Consider the following 13,466-nt stretch of genomic DNA (forward strand, 5'->3'; position numbering starts at 1 on the left):
CCTCTGTCCTGTGAGGCGGACAGCTCAGCCGAGGCTGTCGCGTTCTCTCGTCCTGGCCACACCTCCGCTCTCTAACCCCACCCCCCTCCCCTACCCACTTTGATGCATTTTTCAAATTTCGCCTTGGGGCGGAGTTATCTTTTCACAGGGGGTAAGATACACTTTAAAGTTGAAATTATCTGAGTAAAGGAGAATCTTTCTGGTATATTATAAATATTTTTGGATTTTATATCAGAAATAAAGAATCTAATAGTATAAATTATGTTAAAATGTTTACTTATATCTAACTCACCCTTTTATTTATTTAAAAGTTGTAATGAACATTACTGGGGGAATCCCAAGGTGTTCCCAGGCCAGCTGAGAAACATAGTCCCTCCAGCGTGTCCTGGGTCTTCCTCTGGGTCTCCTCCCAGTGGGATGTGTCCAGAACACCTCACCAGGGAGGAGTTCAGGAGGCATCCTAACCAGATGAACCACCTCAACCCAAGAGAAACCCAAACCATCAACTAAGAAGGAGAATGTACTCACCACACCCAAGAAAAGGATGTACTGGTATGGATACGACATTGAGGACCCTGTGGAACCAGCAGACTATCGTTTGGAGTTATGCACAAAGCTACAGCATTGTTCGGCGTGGTGTAAAGAACATAAAGAACAAGGGTGGAAAGAGAGAATCATGAGCAAATACCCTGATAATGAATATTTTTATGTCTGGGAGGGAAAAAATTGAATTACTGGGGTTGGGATTTTAGAAAAGTACGTTTACTTAGGTTTGTGTTGACATGTTTGTTTGTTTGTTGTATTGATCATTTAATGATCAGAAGGGGGAGTGTGATGGAAATAGTATTTTTAGGTTTAAGCCAGTAATTCATGACACACTTTAATGACCTAAGTTTTCATGACATGCTGTTTATCAGTGATTATAACCAGAACAAGATTTGCTAACAACAGTCATTCTTAGATATCACTTGTGTTTATTTTTGTGTTTTCCCTTTACTCAGTATTTCCTTAGGATGAAATCTTGCTTCATTAAGATGACATAATAGTGTTTGTTAAACAGTATACATGAGGCCTCAACTGCATCGGAGAAGCAGGAGCAGAAACAGAGAGCAGGACAGTCTGATGTTGTTCTCTGTGTTTCCTGTTGTTGCAATAAAACTCAGCTGATCATCTCACGGAGTACCTTCATTCTTGGACCACGTATTTCTGTCTTTATTAAATAAATATTTCCATAACACAACCCCAATACATTTCTTCAGGCGCATAGGCACAAACAACAGTAAGGACCCGTCATCTCTTCTGCCATCATCTGTTCGAGTTGATGCAATCCACCATAAAAGTGACAAAAAAGAGACAAAGTTATTTTATTGCAGCGATTAATTTTACATTTAAAATGTTACATTTACATCACATCATGGATCACTTGTTGATTCTCTTACTGGTTAAAGTGAATGATTACTGAACACAAAGTATAAGATAAAAGACTTTATCTAAACTTCAGTTAATTTGTCATAAAATATCTAACAACTATGGAAACACTCTTCTTTTCATCTGACTTCAACACAACATGAATCTATGGTTCCCATAGTCTCTGCCCCTGAAAAACATCAACAGAAACTTCTCTAATATTCACTTCAGAAAGTACACGAAGATAACTTTAACGTGACATAATGTTAAGTGTCGTGTTGTTCTACACAGAAAACATAAAACAATAACAATAAAGCACTGTTTCATTTCTCTCTCAGGTATATTTGAACGTATTTCATGTGTCTGTGCTGACGTGGGCCTCTCTGCTCTCTGTCACTGTAGATCTGATGTATTTAGAGTTTGTGTGCATCTGTGACTCACACACAAACAGGACAGCAGGAGGTGTTTGATGTAATACAACACATATAAGTCCAGTGACGTTCTCCTGGATCTGCCTGAGGACGCAGCAGTCAGGGACAAACGTGAAACCTCTGTGGACCCGCTCTGTAGACATGTTTAAATATGATGTCCACAACTGCATTTAAAAGCACAGAATTCAAAGCATTTGGCTCATGGTGTTTATTCAATCAACTCAAGCTGGATTTTATTACAGTTTCTGTTTATTAGAGGAGAATTATTTGGACTACACATACTTCTGAACCATAAACTGTGTCGGTTTTGGCAGTTGGCACATAGAGGATGTCGCTGTCCAGGTCCGGGCTCCTTGTGGTCCTGTACGGGATCATGGTGGGCAGTTTGTTCGCTACTTTTCCACCTATCAGCAGCACAAAACAGAGCAGACTCGGCGACGGCAGCACCTCCTGGAACAAAAGGGAAGAGGCAGCAGGAGACGGACAGTACTTGTTGGGAATAAGAAGACTCAGAAGGCTTTACTGTAATGTGGGCATCGGCTTCCACATTCAGGTCCTACCGAGTGGGAAGATCACCGGAGTGCACGAGGAAAACATGTACAGTAAGTACTGCTGACATCAGCTCATTGTTGAAGGTGGATAAAAGTTCAGACAGGCCAGGGTCAGCATACAAACATTACAGTAAATGTGTCTAAACTTGTATTAGATGATTTTAATTAAAATATAATTACAAGCAAATGTCAACAATCTGTACAAAAACCAATTAAACATTAATTGTTACATGGTGGCAACGGCCTAATGCCCAAATTTCAGAATCGTTTTGTAAAAACTTAAAACACCAAAAAAACTGTTCAAGAAATTTATAAAGAACCCAGATCAAAAGCAATGTTAAAGCTGCAGCTAGTGGCTCATTATGGTCCCCATGGTTACCACAAGTGTCTCACTCCCTGACTGCCAGGGTAACAAGAAGCAGTCGAAAACAGGCTGAAAAGTAAGCCTCGAACAAGCAAAACTACAAGTCGAATCAAAGTATGAGTGGCAGAAGACTGATGGTCACATGTAACATTTGTTACCCATCACATCAAAACAATGATTAAATAAGTCTGTAGAGAAATAGACAGATTTAGTGTTTAATTAAAACAATTACAATAATAGCATTTTGTCAAAATATAAAGAATGAACTATCTGTCTATATAATTCTGAATAAATTTTGTAGCATTTTTTTAGAAGTCCGTTCGTCCGCTTTCTTCCTCTTATCCAGGGTCAGGTCTCGGGGGCAGCAGTCTAAGCAGAGAGACCCAGACTTCCCTCTCTCCAGCCACTTGGACCAGCTCCTCTGGGGGAATCCCAAGGTGTTCCCAGACCAGCTGAGGAACATAGTCCCTCCAGCGTGTCCTGGGTCTTCCTCTGGGTCTCCTCCCAGTGGGACGTGTCCAGAACACCTCACCAGGGAGGAGTCCAGGAGGCATCCTAACCAGATGAACCACCTCAACTGGCTCCTCTGGACGTGGAGGAGCAGCGACTCTACTCTGAGTCCCTCCTGGATGACTGAGCTTCTCACCCTATCTCTAAGGGAGAGCCCAGACACCCTGCAGAGGAAACTCAATTCAGCCGCTTGTATCCGCGATCTTGTTCTTTCAGTCGCTACCCAAAGTTCGTGACCATAGATGAGGGTAGGAACGTAGACCGACCGGTAAACCAAGAGTTTTGCCTTTTGGCTCAGCTCTCTCTTTACCATGACAGACCGGTACAATGTCCACATCACTGCAGACGCAGCACCAATCCACCTGTCAATCTCCCGCTCCATTCTTCCCTCATTTGTGAACAAGACTCCGAGATACTTAAACTCCTCCACTTGGGGCAGGACCTCCTCCCTGACCCAGAAGCGGCACGCTACCGTTTTCCGTCTCAAGACCATGGTCTCAGATTTGGAGGCACTGATCCTCATCCCGGCCGCTTCACACTCGGCTGTGAACCGCTCCTGTGAGAGCTGGAGATCAGGATCTGATGAAGCCAACAGGACCACATCATCACAAAAAGCAGAGATGTGATCCTAAGGTCACCAAAAAGGATCCCCTCAACACCTTGGCTGTGCCTAGAAATTCTGTCCATAAAAGTTATGAACAGAATTGGTGACAAAGGACAACCTTGGTGGAGTTCAGCTCTCACCGGAAACAAGTCCGACTTACTACCGGCAATGCTGACCAAGCTCTGGCACCGGTCCTACAGGGACCTAACAGCCTGTATCAACGAGCCTGGTACCCCATACTCCTGGAGTCCCCCCCACAGGAGTCCGCGAGGGACACGGTCGAACGCCTTCTCCAAGTCCACAAAACACATGCAGACTGGTTGGTTGAACTCCCATACACCCTCCAGGACCCTGATGAGGGTGTAGAGCTGGTCCGCTGTCCCACAACCAGAACCAAAACCACACTGCTCTTCCTGAATCCGAGATTTCACTATCCAACTGACCTTCCTCTCCAGAACCCCCAAATAGACCTCACCAGGGAGGCTCAGAAGTGTGATCCCCCTGTAGTTGGAACACACTCTGTGGTCCCCCTTTTTAAATAGGGGGACCACCACCCCAGTCTGCCAATCCAGGGGAACTGCCCCTGATGTCCACACGACATTGCAGAGTCATGTCAAGCAACACAACCCCACAACATCCAGAGCCTTAAGAAACTCTGGGCGAATCTCATCCACCCCCGGCGCCTGAGATTGGAGAATCTGACCCAGGGTCCTCAGGCTTTGCTTCCTCATGGGAAGACATGTCAGTAGGATTGAGGACGTCCTCAAAGTATTCCGCCCACCGACCCACAACATCCCGAGTTGAGGTCAGCAGTGCATGATTTCCCACCATAAACAGTGGTGGTGGCGAACCGCTTTCCCCCACTGAGATTTCGAATGGTGGACCAGAATCGCCTCGAAGCCGTACGGAAATCTTTTTCCATGGCCTCTCCGAACTCCTCCCACGCCCGAGTTTTTGCCTCAGCTACCATCTGAGCCGAACCCGCTTGGACTGCTCATACCTATCAGCTGCTTCCAGAGTCCTACAGACCAAAAAGACCAGATAGGACTCCTTCTTCAGCCTGACAGCATCCCTCACCGCCGGTGTCCACCAGCGGGTTCGAGGGTTGCCGCCACAACAGGCACCAACAACCTTACGGCCACAGCTCAGGTAAGCCGCCTCGACAATAGTGGCACGGAAAATGGCCCACTCGGATTCAATGTCCCCCACCTCCCCCGGAAGGTGTTCGAAGTTCCCCCGGAGGAGTGAGTTGAGTTTTTTAGCAGTAGCAGAACAATAAAAAAAGTCAAGTTTTGAGATTTTCCCTGAGAGCTGGCATAGCTTTTGTTTCTTTCTAGTTCGGACATCTCAATATTCAAATACAATTTGATGTTTCTTCTTTAAAATGACATAAAAAATGCTTCACTGAAATTACATAAAAACAGGATTCAGACCAAATATTAATGTTACTGTGATCAACAAGACAAATTGAGTTATATCTCTGGAACTGCTCGTGATATCAGGATGATCCAAATCTTGATTGGGTCATTTTGACCAAATTTGGGCCACATTTAGGTTTTCTACCGTAGATGGGACCAGTTCAACATCTGGGTTAAAGAAGATAAATAAAATTTGATGTTTAAATTTTATTGGTACCAAAAAGAGGTGAACAGTTTGAAAGATGTGAAAAGTTTAGACAATTCAAGACTTAGAGAGACATCATCAACTTAACATCCTGTGGAGAAATTTGTAAAAACCTCAAACCTGAACTATCAAGTTAAATTGTTTTACAAGCTAACACACAGGCAGTACACAGGGTACTGATGAGAGCATGTACAGGGTAATTACATGCTTTATAAAGCAGGGACTTGAGGGTTGTACTTTCAGAGTACTGGAGTACAATCAGGGTACTGATAATGTAACTTACAAGGTATTTACAGGAAACCAAAAATGAACAGAAGTATAAATAAACCAGAACTGATGAACCGAACAAGAAACACCTGAGGTGATGACAGGTGAGAGTGGGCGTGGCATGAATACAGTTCAAAACTGAACTGATGACACAGAACAATCAGGTAAACAACAACATGTGCAACAGAAACATCAAGATCACAAAATACAGGAATCAAAAACATAATGACCAAATATATGTTCAGAATATAATGATTTGCAAATCTCATAAACCTGTTTGTTCACATATGAACATTGTAAACATTTCAAAGGGCAAAACAATTAATACATTTTTAATTTGATGGTAGCAACTCAGCTCTTCCTTCACCCTGACCCACCAAAGCAACACCCTCATTACTGAGGTCAAAACCCCAGTTTGTCGATCCATCTCCCACTCCATCCTACCATCAAGACTCTCACTCCTCCACCTGTTTCTAGCTGAGGACCACGGTCTCAGATTTAGAGAAACAGACTCCCATTCAACAATTTTACACACACAAAATATGAAGCAATAAAAAAATAAAACATTGAGGATAATTTACATAATTCAGTATTTTATATTAACATGTACCCACCCATTAAAAAGATATAACGTGAACTGGGCTGACTCCATAGCTCCACCTTTACATCTTAACTGCAAAAGCTCATTTTTAAATTAACTAAACCTGACTATAAAATCCATTTGTGTCCACTGTTAGTTTGCTTGTGGTATTTAAAGCTTTTATAAATATATTTTTCTGTTTTTATTCCAGGTCTTATAGAAATTTCTCCAGTGGAGAGAGGAGTGGTGACTCTGTCCGGAGTGAGGAGTGGTCTCTTTGTTGCCATGAGTGAAAAAGGGAAACTCTACGGTTCGGTAAGAACTGGAGGTTGTGCAATAAAAGAGCTTTAAAGCTCAACTAGCTGTGGACCTGAATGTCAGAACCATGAACCGCTGCAGAGTAGGTGATGAGTTCAGCCTCTGACATCAACTTAGCTTAAAGAGACAATCTCAAATGGAATATATTTTCACAACAAGTACCATTTTCCTAGCTACAAAGGTATCTAGTGAACACGCCAAACAAACTTACAGACAACTCCTGTTCATGGCAACAATATGGACAAATGATCCACAGCAAGAAGAAATGGATTTGCAAACTGCAGCTGTCTGCTTCATTCAATTCAGAGGGAAATTACCCAAATGAATATATTCTGGTGCAGTATTGTACTAAATGCTACAATTTAGCTTCTCTCATACTGAGTACAGAATTCTGTGGGACACCAAGTGTAAAACAAAATATTAAAAAAATACCAACACGTTTTCATTATTTAGCTCACTTTCTGAGAGTAAAATCCTAGTTAAAAACAATTCTGCCAACATTTTAATGTTATTTAGCTCACTTCTCTTACATTTTATAAGTTTTTATAAAATCTTAAATTTAGATGTTAAATCCTTTATCTAAATCAAAAAGTTTAATCTTAAATGTTGTGCCTAAATGAGTGAAACGCAGCCTTTGCCTTTGGTTCGCATCTTTTGATGTGACGTCATCATCCTGCAACAAAACAACCCTGCTAACCCTGCTAACACTGCTAACACTGCTAACCCTGCTAAAGATGCTAACACTTCCTTGAAAGACATTAAGTTGAAGTTACAGCCGGTGTCCGAGCTGCACTTCAAACTTTCAGACCGCAGGTACTATCTATATTGTTTTAATTGAATACAATCTGAAATGAAATTGTAAAATCTTTAGCAGCGTTAGCAGTGTTAGCAGTGTTAGCAGAGTTAGCGGTTACTTTTGTCGCTGGGCGATGACATCACAACAAAAGCCAAAAACCAACAACAAAAGCAGCGTTCCATTCTGAGATTCTTTAATGAAAATTTGAACATTTTTAGCCATAACATTTAAGATTTAACTTTTACTTTCAGACAAACACATTTAGATGTAGGATTTAACATTTACAAATTTTATTCAACATTTTTATTCAACATGAAAATATATGACAAACATATGATACTGTATACATATGATATTGATAACATAAAAATTAGCAAAATGTAAAAGAACAGTGAGAAAAGTAGCAATTAAATGTTAGCTTCATTTTTTCAGGGTTCCTACAGATCCTTAAAAAGTCTTAAAAGTCATTGAATTCATCAATCCAAAAATAAGGCCTTAATTAGCCTTAAAATGTCTTAAATCAATCTGTCAGAAGTCTTAAAAATGTTAACACATTGTAAATAGGATGATTGTAATTCATCTCAAATATTAAAATAATTGGTAACATTTTTTAAACGTTCACATGCAGACATTCCTCTGACATCACTTCCTGTTGCTTCAAATGCAAACATCTCAACAACTGTCTGTCTGAGCATCGTGAAATTCCTTTCATAACATGTTAATAATGTTGTCTTTCCAAAAAAGTATTCACATTTCTTACAAAAAGTCGATGTCACATGCACTTTAAGGTTTCACCTACAGCAAGTTAGGGTTAAGACCCCGCTGTGGGTCCTAAAACTCCAAATTTTGGGTCGTTAGAGGATTTCCAGGAGCTAAATTAAGTTTAAAACTGACTGCTAAGAATGCTTTTGCTATATTTGACAAAAAAGCAGTTTGATATGATTAAAAACTATTGGTTTATTAGGAATATTTGAATACTTCAACCAAAAATACTTTGATTCATGAGTTTTTGCCAGTTTTTATTTTTTTGTCCGTTGTGTTTATTATGAAATTGATCTTAAATTCAATTTCACTTGGCATTAAAAAGTCTTAACAAGTCTTAAATTTAACTTGCCTTAAACTGTAGGAACCCTGTTTTTTTTAAACATTTTATTTTAGTTGTTCCACTGAAACGTAGAATTAAAGTAAAACAACAGTATCATTTGACAACTACTGTACAGCAGGTAAAAGTAATCTCTCTGTCAGTGGCCTTAAATGACTGACCAGTCCACTTTTTGTGGTTTTTACTGCCATATGTACTGTTGTCAGTGTCAAGACGTTTGTTGAGGTCACAGTGTGACCTCAACTGACCCTTGGTGGGAGACCAGGGTCCACAAGTCCTCCTTCTGCCCTGAACAGGTAGAGAGGCCATAATTAATAAATAAACTTGACAATCTGGTCAAATTAAACAGCGTTTCTCATCTAAATTCCAAAGTAATCTCTTTATCAAATAGTTTTTATTTTGTTTTAGATTGTTACATGATGACCAAGTCATAACTCTTCCATTTATTTCCAAATTAATTTCATTTTGTGTTTTCTGTTTGTATTTAAAATTCTATTAATTTTATTCGTCTTTGTAATAAAACTTAAGATAAATTGTGTTTCCTTCTCACTGAGTGAATATTTAGTGATTAAAGTAAAGAGTTCCCTGTAATCATATGAGTTCACACTTCAGTGGTTATGAGTCTGAGGGGCGGGGCCACGGGGCCATTGGCCCCTGCTGAAATCTGATTGGCCCCCTGAAGTACACCTGTCCTGTCATCTGTTCTTCGCCCGAGAGCGATGACGGTGGGTGCAGTTCCATGTCCAAACACTAGTGGCTGTAATGAGTCGAATAAAAAAGTCCTACATGAATCAAAAAGAAAAAAATAGTATAGGTCCTCTGGACGGGTTCTTCTCTAATGAAACGTTTCGTCTCTCCTCCAAGAGACTTCTTCAGTCTGAGAGTTTCAGGCTAAATTCAGGCTTTTAAGCCCTGCCTCCATGTGACTGATACTCACATCACATGGCTATCGTTGACACCTAATTAACACTTATTGTTAACAGGGGGTGGAGTGATACTGGCAATGGCAGCACTGTAGGAGGGGGACAACTGAAAACGGAGGCCTCCACCTCTGTTTAATGATGGACGGTCTTTCTTCACAAAGATGTCTTCTTTTACTCCTCTCTCAAACCAACGTTCCTCTCTATCAAGAATGAGAACATCCTCATCTCTGAAAGAGTGACCGCTGGCCTGTAAATGAGTGAAAACTGCAGAGTTCTGGCCATTAGATGTAGCTCGTCTGTGTTGGGACATTCTTTTGAACAGTGGTTGCTTTGTACATCGGGGAAACAAACCACTGAACTATTGTGATTAAATATTATTAAACTATGGTTCAGTACTGAGTATATACAGCAGGGGGCAGTATTGGACCAATACAAGGTTCCATTGACACTTATTATAAATTATTATTAAACATTATTTTTCAAAAACTATACGTTGTACAGGCACCAAAAGGCATAGCCATCATTTGGCACAGGAGCTTTACAGATATAAATTACAATGGCAGCTCTAGGACAAAGTATGCAGGAGGAGAAGCGTGACAAAGAGGAGATGACTTGGATGGGAAACGAATCACAATAGTGTGCATTGCATTGGCAATGCACACTGATAAACTTTATTTATATAGCATCTTCCAACAATGCCTTGCATCGACCAAAGTGCATCACAAGGTAAAACAAATACAATCAAGCCATAAAAATCAGTACACGTTAAAAACACAAATTACAGTAAGAGAAAGTAAAAAGATATATAAAATGCTAAAAATTAAACACCAAATGCCCTTTTGAAAAAGTAGATCTTAAGTTGTGCTTTGAACAGGACCAGGGCAGAGATGGCACGCAGCTCATAGGGAAGACTATTCCACGTTATTGGGCCAGCAACAGAGAAGGACAAGTCCCCCCATTTCTTGCTGTTAGAGCGAGGCACCTCGAGCAGATGTTGACTGGCAGATCGCAAAGCTCTGCTGGGTTGGTGGACTTTCAAGAGATCAGAGATGTAAGGTGGTGCAAGGCCATTTAAGGCTTTAAAAACAAATAACAACAGCTTGAATTCTGAACTGAACCGTGAGCCAATGTAGAGAAGAAAGGACAGGAGTGATGTGTTCATATTTACGTGTAGTTAAGAAGCGAGCAGCAGAGTTTTGAACGAGCTGTAAGCGAGAGATGGAAGACTGATTAATTCCAACATATAAGGCGTTGCAATAATCGAGCCTGGAGCTCACAAAGGCATGGATGGCCTTCTCCAGATCACTACGGCTGAGCCGTGTCTTCACCTCAGAGAGCAGACGAGCTGAAAGAAGCTTGTTTTCACCACAGAATCGATTTGTTTATCAAGCTTCAAGTTGCAGTCAAGTTTCACGCCTAGATTTTTTACCACCTGGTTGAAGTGAGAGAGTGGAAGACCTAGACTGTGAGAGATGTGAGGGATGTTTTTAACAATTATCATTTTCGTGAACATGTACATTGATCTGGCAATTTTAACATCATCTGCCTGATCATTCCACAATCTGACTCCTTGGATGGAGCTGCACCGTTCTTTCAAACAGGTTCTAAATTTAGGTTTCATGAGCATCTCTGTCCTCTTAGAACAGCTCTCCTTTTGCAAAGTTTTTCTGGATGTTTAAAGGTCGTGTTTTGGTGAGTCTTATACATAACTAAATGATAAAATTTTAATAATTTCAGTTTACAAAATTATATATCAGATGGATATTGGTGATGTTTTCGAGTGATAACTCTTATAGCTCTTTTCTGCAAAACAAAAACAGGATGTGCAATAGTCTTACATGCTTTACCTCGTACCTCCCCATGTGTCCCCATGTGTCCCCCCATAGTAAACTCATATGGCCTGCCTGGGGCACACTGACAGAGGCGAGGCTCTGACCACCACCAGTAGGCAAGGCATGTGAAGTGTCTTGCACAAAGACTGAGACAGCTGGAACGGGGGATCAAACCAGCAACCCACCAGTTATAGGACGACTCCCCTAACCACTCTGCCACAGCTGCCTCAAGTCAGGAAATCAAACCTAACTATAGGATTTATCAAAAAGGAAAGTCTTCAGTCTAGACAGAGTGTCAGCCTCACGGACAGAAACTGGAAGTTGGTTCCATGAGAGAGGAGCTTGATAACTCATGAAGAGCACATTTTAAGTGAATTTTATTGGTCCATTAAATGTTTGACTTTGAGGAGACCTAGCTGGATGTGTTCAGGTTCATGTGTTCTCAGAGGAATCAGTTCTGTCTCCTTCTGCTTCTCCTCCTCAGGGAAACTACAACGATGAATGCAAGTTCAAGGAGAGTCTCCTGGCCAACAACTACAACGCTTACGAGTCTGCCGCCCACCCGGGCATGTTCATCGCTCTCAGCAAAACTGGAAAAACCAAAAGAGGCAACCGAGTCTCACCTGCAATGAGCGTGACGCACTTCCTGCCCCGCATGTGACCCTCACGACCTCATCAGCTGTGGGGTCGGAGACAAACTGATTAGCTCTGCTCTGTCTGGTGAAAAACCAGCACAATCTGACCTGGTTTACTTCATTATAAACTAATTATGGACAAAACTGCAGTTTTAACATGTAGCATTGTTTTTGTACCATCCCTGTTTAAAATATGTTTAAATAAATTTAATTAAATTACTGACTATACTTTAATGCACCCACAAAAAAAGTAAAAACTACACGGTTGTTGGATGATGAGAATTGTTCTGTACATTTTCAAGTTTTAGTAATAAAGTCATATTTATATAAGAAAACCTTTTTCTCTTTTATTCTTTTTGTAAACGTGTTGTAACACTTTTTTTTTAATTAGAATCAAAATGAAGAACAATGTAAAATAGAGGACAGTAAAACATTTGCCAGGGGGTTAGGTTACAAGCTTTGAGACAATTTTAAAATAACATTACACAAAGAYTTGAAAAAGATCACATAAGGCACAGGTTTTAGTAGCTTTCGTATTTATAGAGTGTCTAATAGTTGTAATATATTGTTTGACTTCGTTTAAGAAAATAGAAAGAAGAGGTTTTTGATTAGTGTAGCCGCATTTGTGAATATGCCATTTGGCTAAATATATAATAAGATTGATAATATAAAACTGTTTTTCTTTGGTAAGTGGATGGTCAGTGAAGCCAAACAATATATGTTCAAAACAAAGAGAAAAATGTGTCTCAACAGAGGTAGAGATCAGAACACATTTATCTTCACACAACTGAGTGGAAAGACCAAAACAAGTGATGATCATCCTCAGGGTGGCCTTCACACAAACAGCACATTACATTTATATCTTTTTTAAAGCGTTGCAAAAATATTTTAGATGAGTAAATTCTATGAATAATTTTAAAGGATACTTCTCTTACTTTATTATTGATCATATATTTAGTTGGTAAAGTCCAAATTCTTTTCCAGTTAAGGTTATCAGTAAATATGATACTACATATGGAGCAGATACAACATCTTTCTGAAATAATGAGCGTATACGACGGTTGTTATTACGTACAGAAGAAAAACTAATTTGGCCAATTTCAAGTTTGTTTGGATCAAAAGGTAATAAATTCAGATTATGTCCTATATTTTTGAATAACATAAATACACCAGCAGGAATTGCAGCTGTAACAATATTAAACTCATTAATGGGAATGTTGATTTTGTATTTTGAGATAAATTCTTGAAATGACATTAATGACCCATCTACGTTAAAAAGCTGATGAACCAGGACTATGTTGTGAGTAAACCAATTTGGGTAAAATAAGGATTTGTTTTTATATAATATGTCTTTATTGTTCCAAGGACAAACATTATCTTTATATTCACACATACATCATTTCTGTTGTTGCATTAAGTAAACAGGGTTCACTGCTTCACTGTTGTTGATGATGTCATGGTTTCTTCATTTATCTTGGTGAGATGGAGTTAGCTTAGCTATAGATCATTACTAAATTATAACA

General features: G+C 39.9%; 1 protein-coding gene across 1 annotated transcript; it reads left to right on the plus strand.

Moving 5' to 3' along the window:
• The first annotated feature begins 2,166 nt into the window (after positions 1 to 2,166).
• LOC106534548 (fibroblast growth factor 4-like) lies at positions 2,167 to 12,016 on the plus strand. The gene is made up of 3 exons (XM_014031234.1): positions 2,167 to 2,440; positions 6,549 to 6,652; positions 11,793 to 12,016. Exons 1-3 carry the CDS (start codon positions 2,167 to 2,169, stop codon positions 11,967 to 11,969), a joined length of 555 nt encoding a protein of 184 aa, XP_013886688.1. The 3' UTR covers positions 11,970 to 12,016.
• The last annotated feature ends 1,450 nt before the right edge of the window (positions 12,017 to 13,466 follow it).

The sequence above is a fragment of the Austrofundulus limnaeus genome, unplaced genomic scaffold (assembly GCF_001266775.1).
Source record: "Austrofundulus limnaeus strain Quisiro unplaced genomic scaffold, Austrofundulus_limnaeus-1.0 Scaffold1205, whole genome shotgun sequence".
In the NCBI taxonomy this organism is placed as follows: Eukaryota; Metazoa; Chordata; class Actinopteri; order Cyprinodontiformes; family Rivulidae; genus Austrofundulus; species Austrofundulus limnaeus.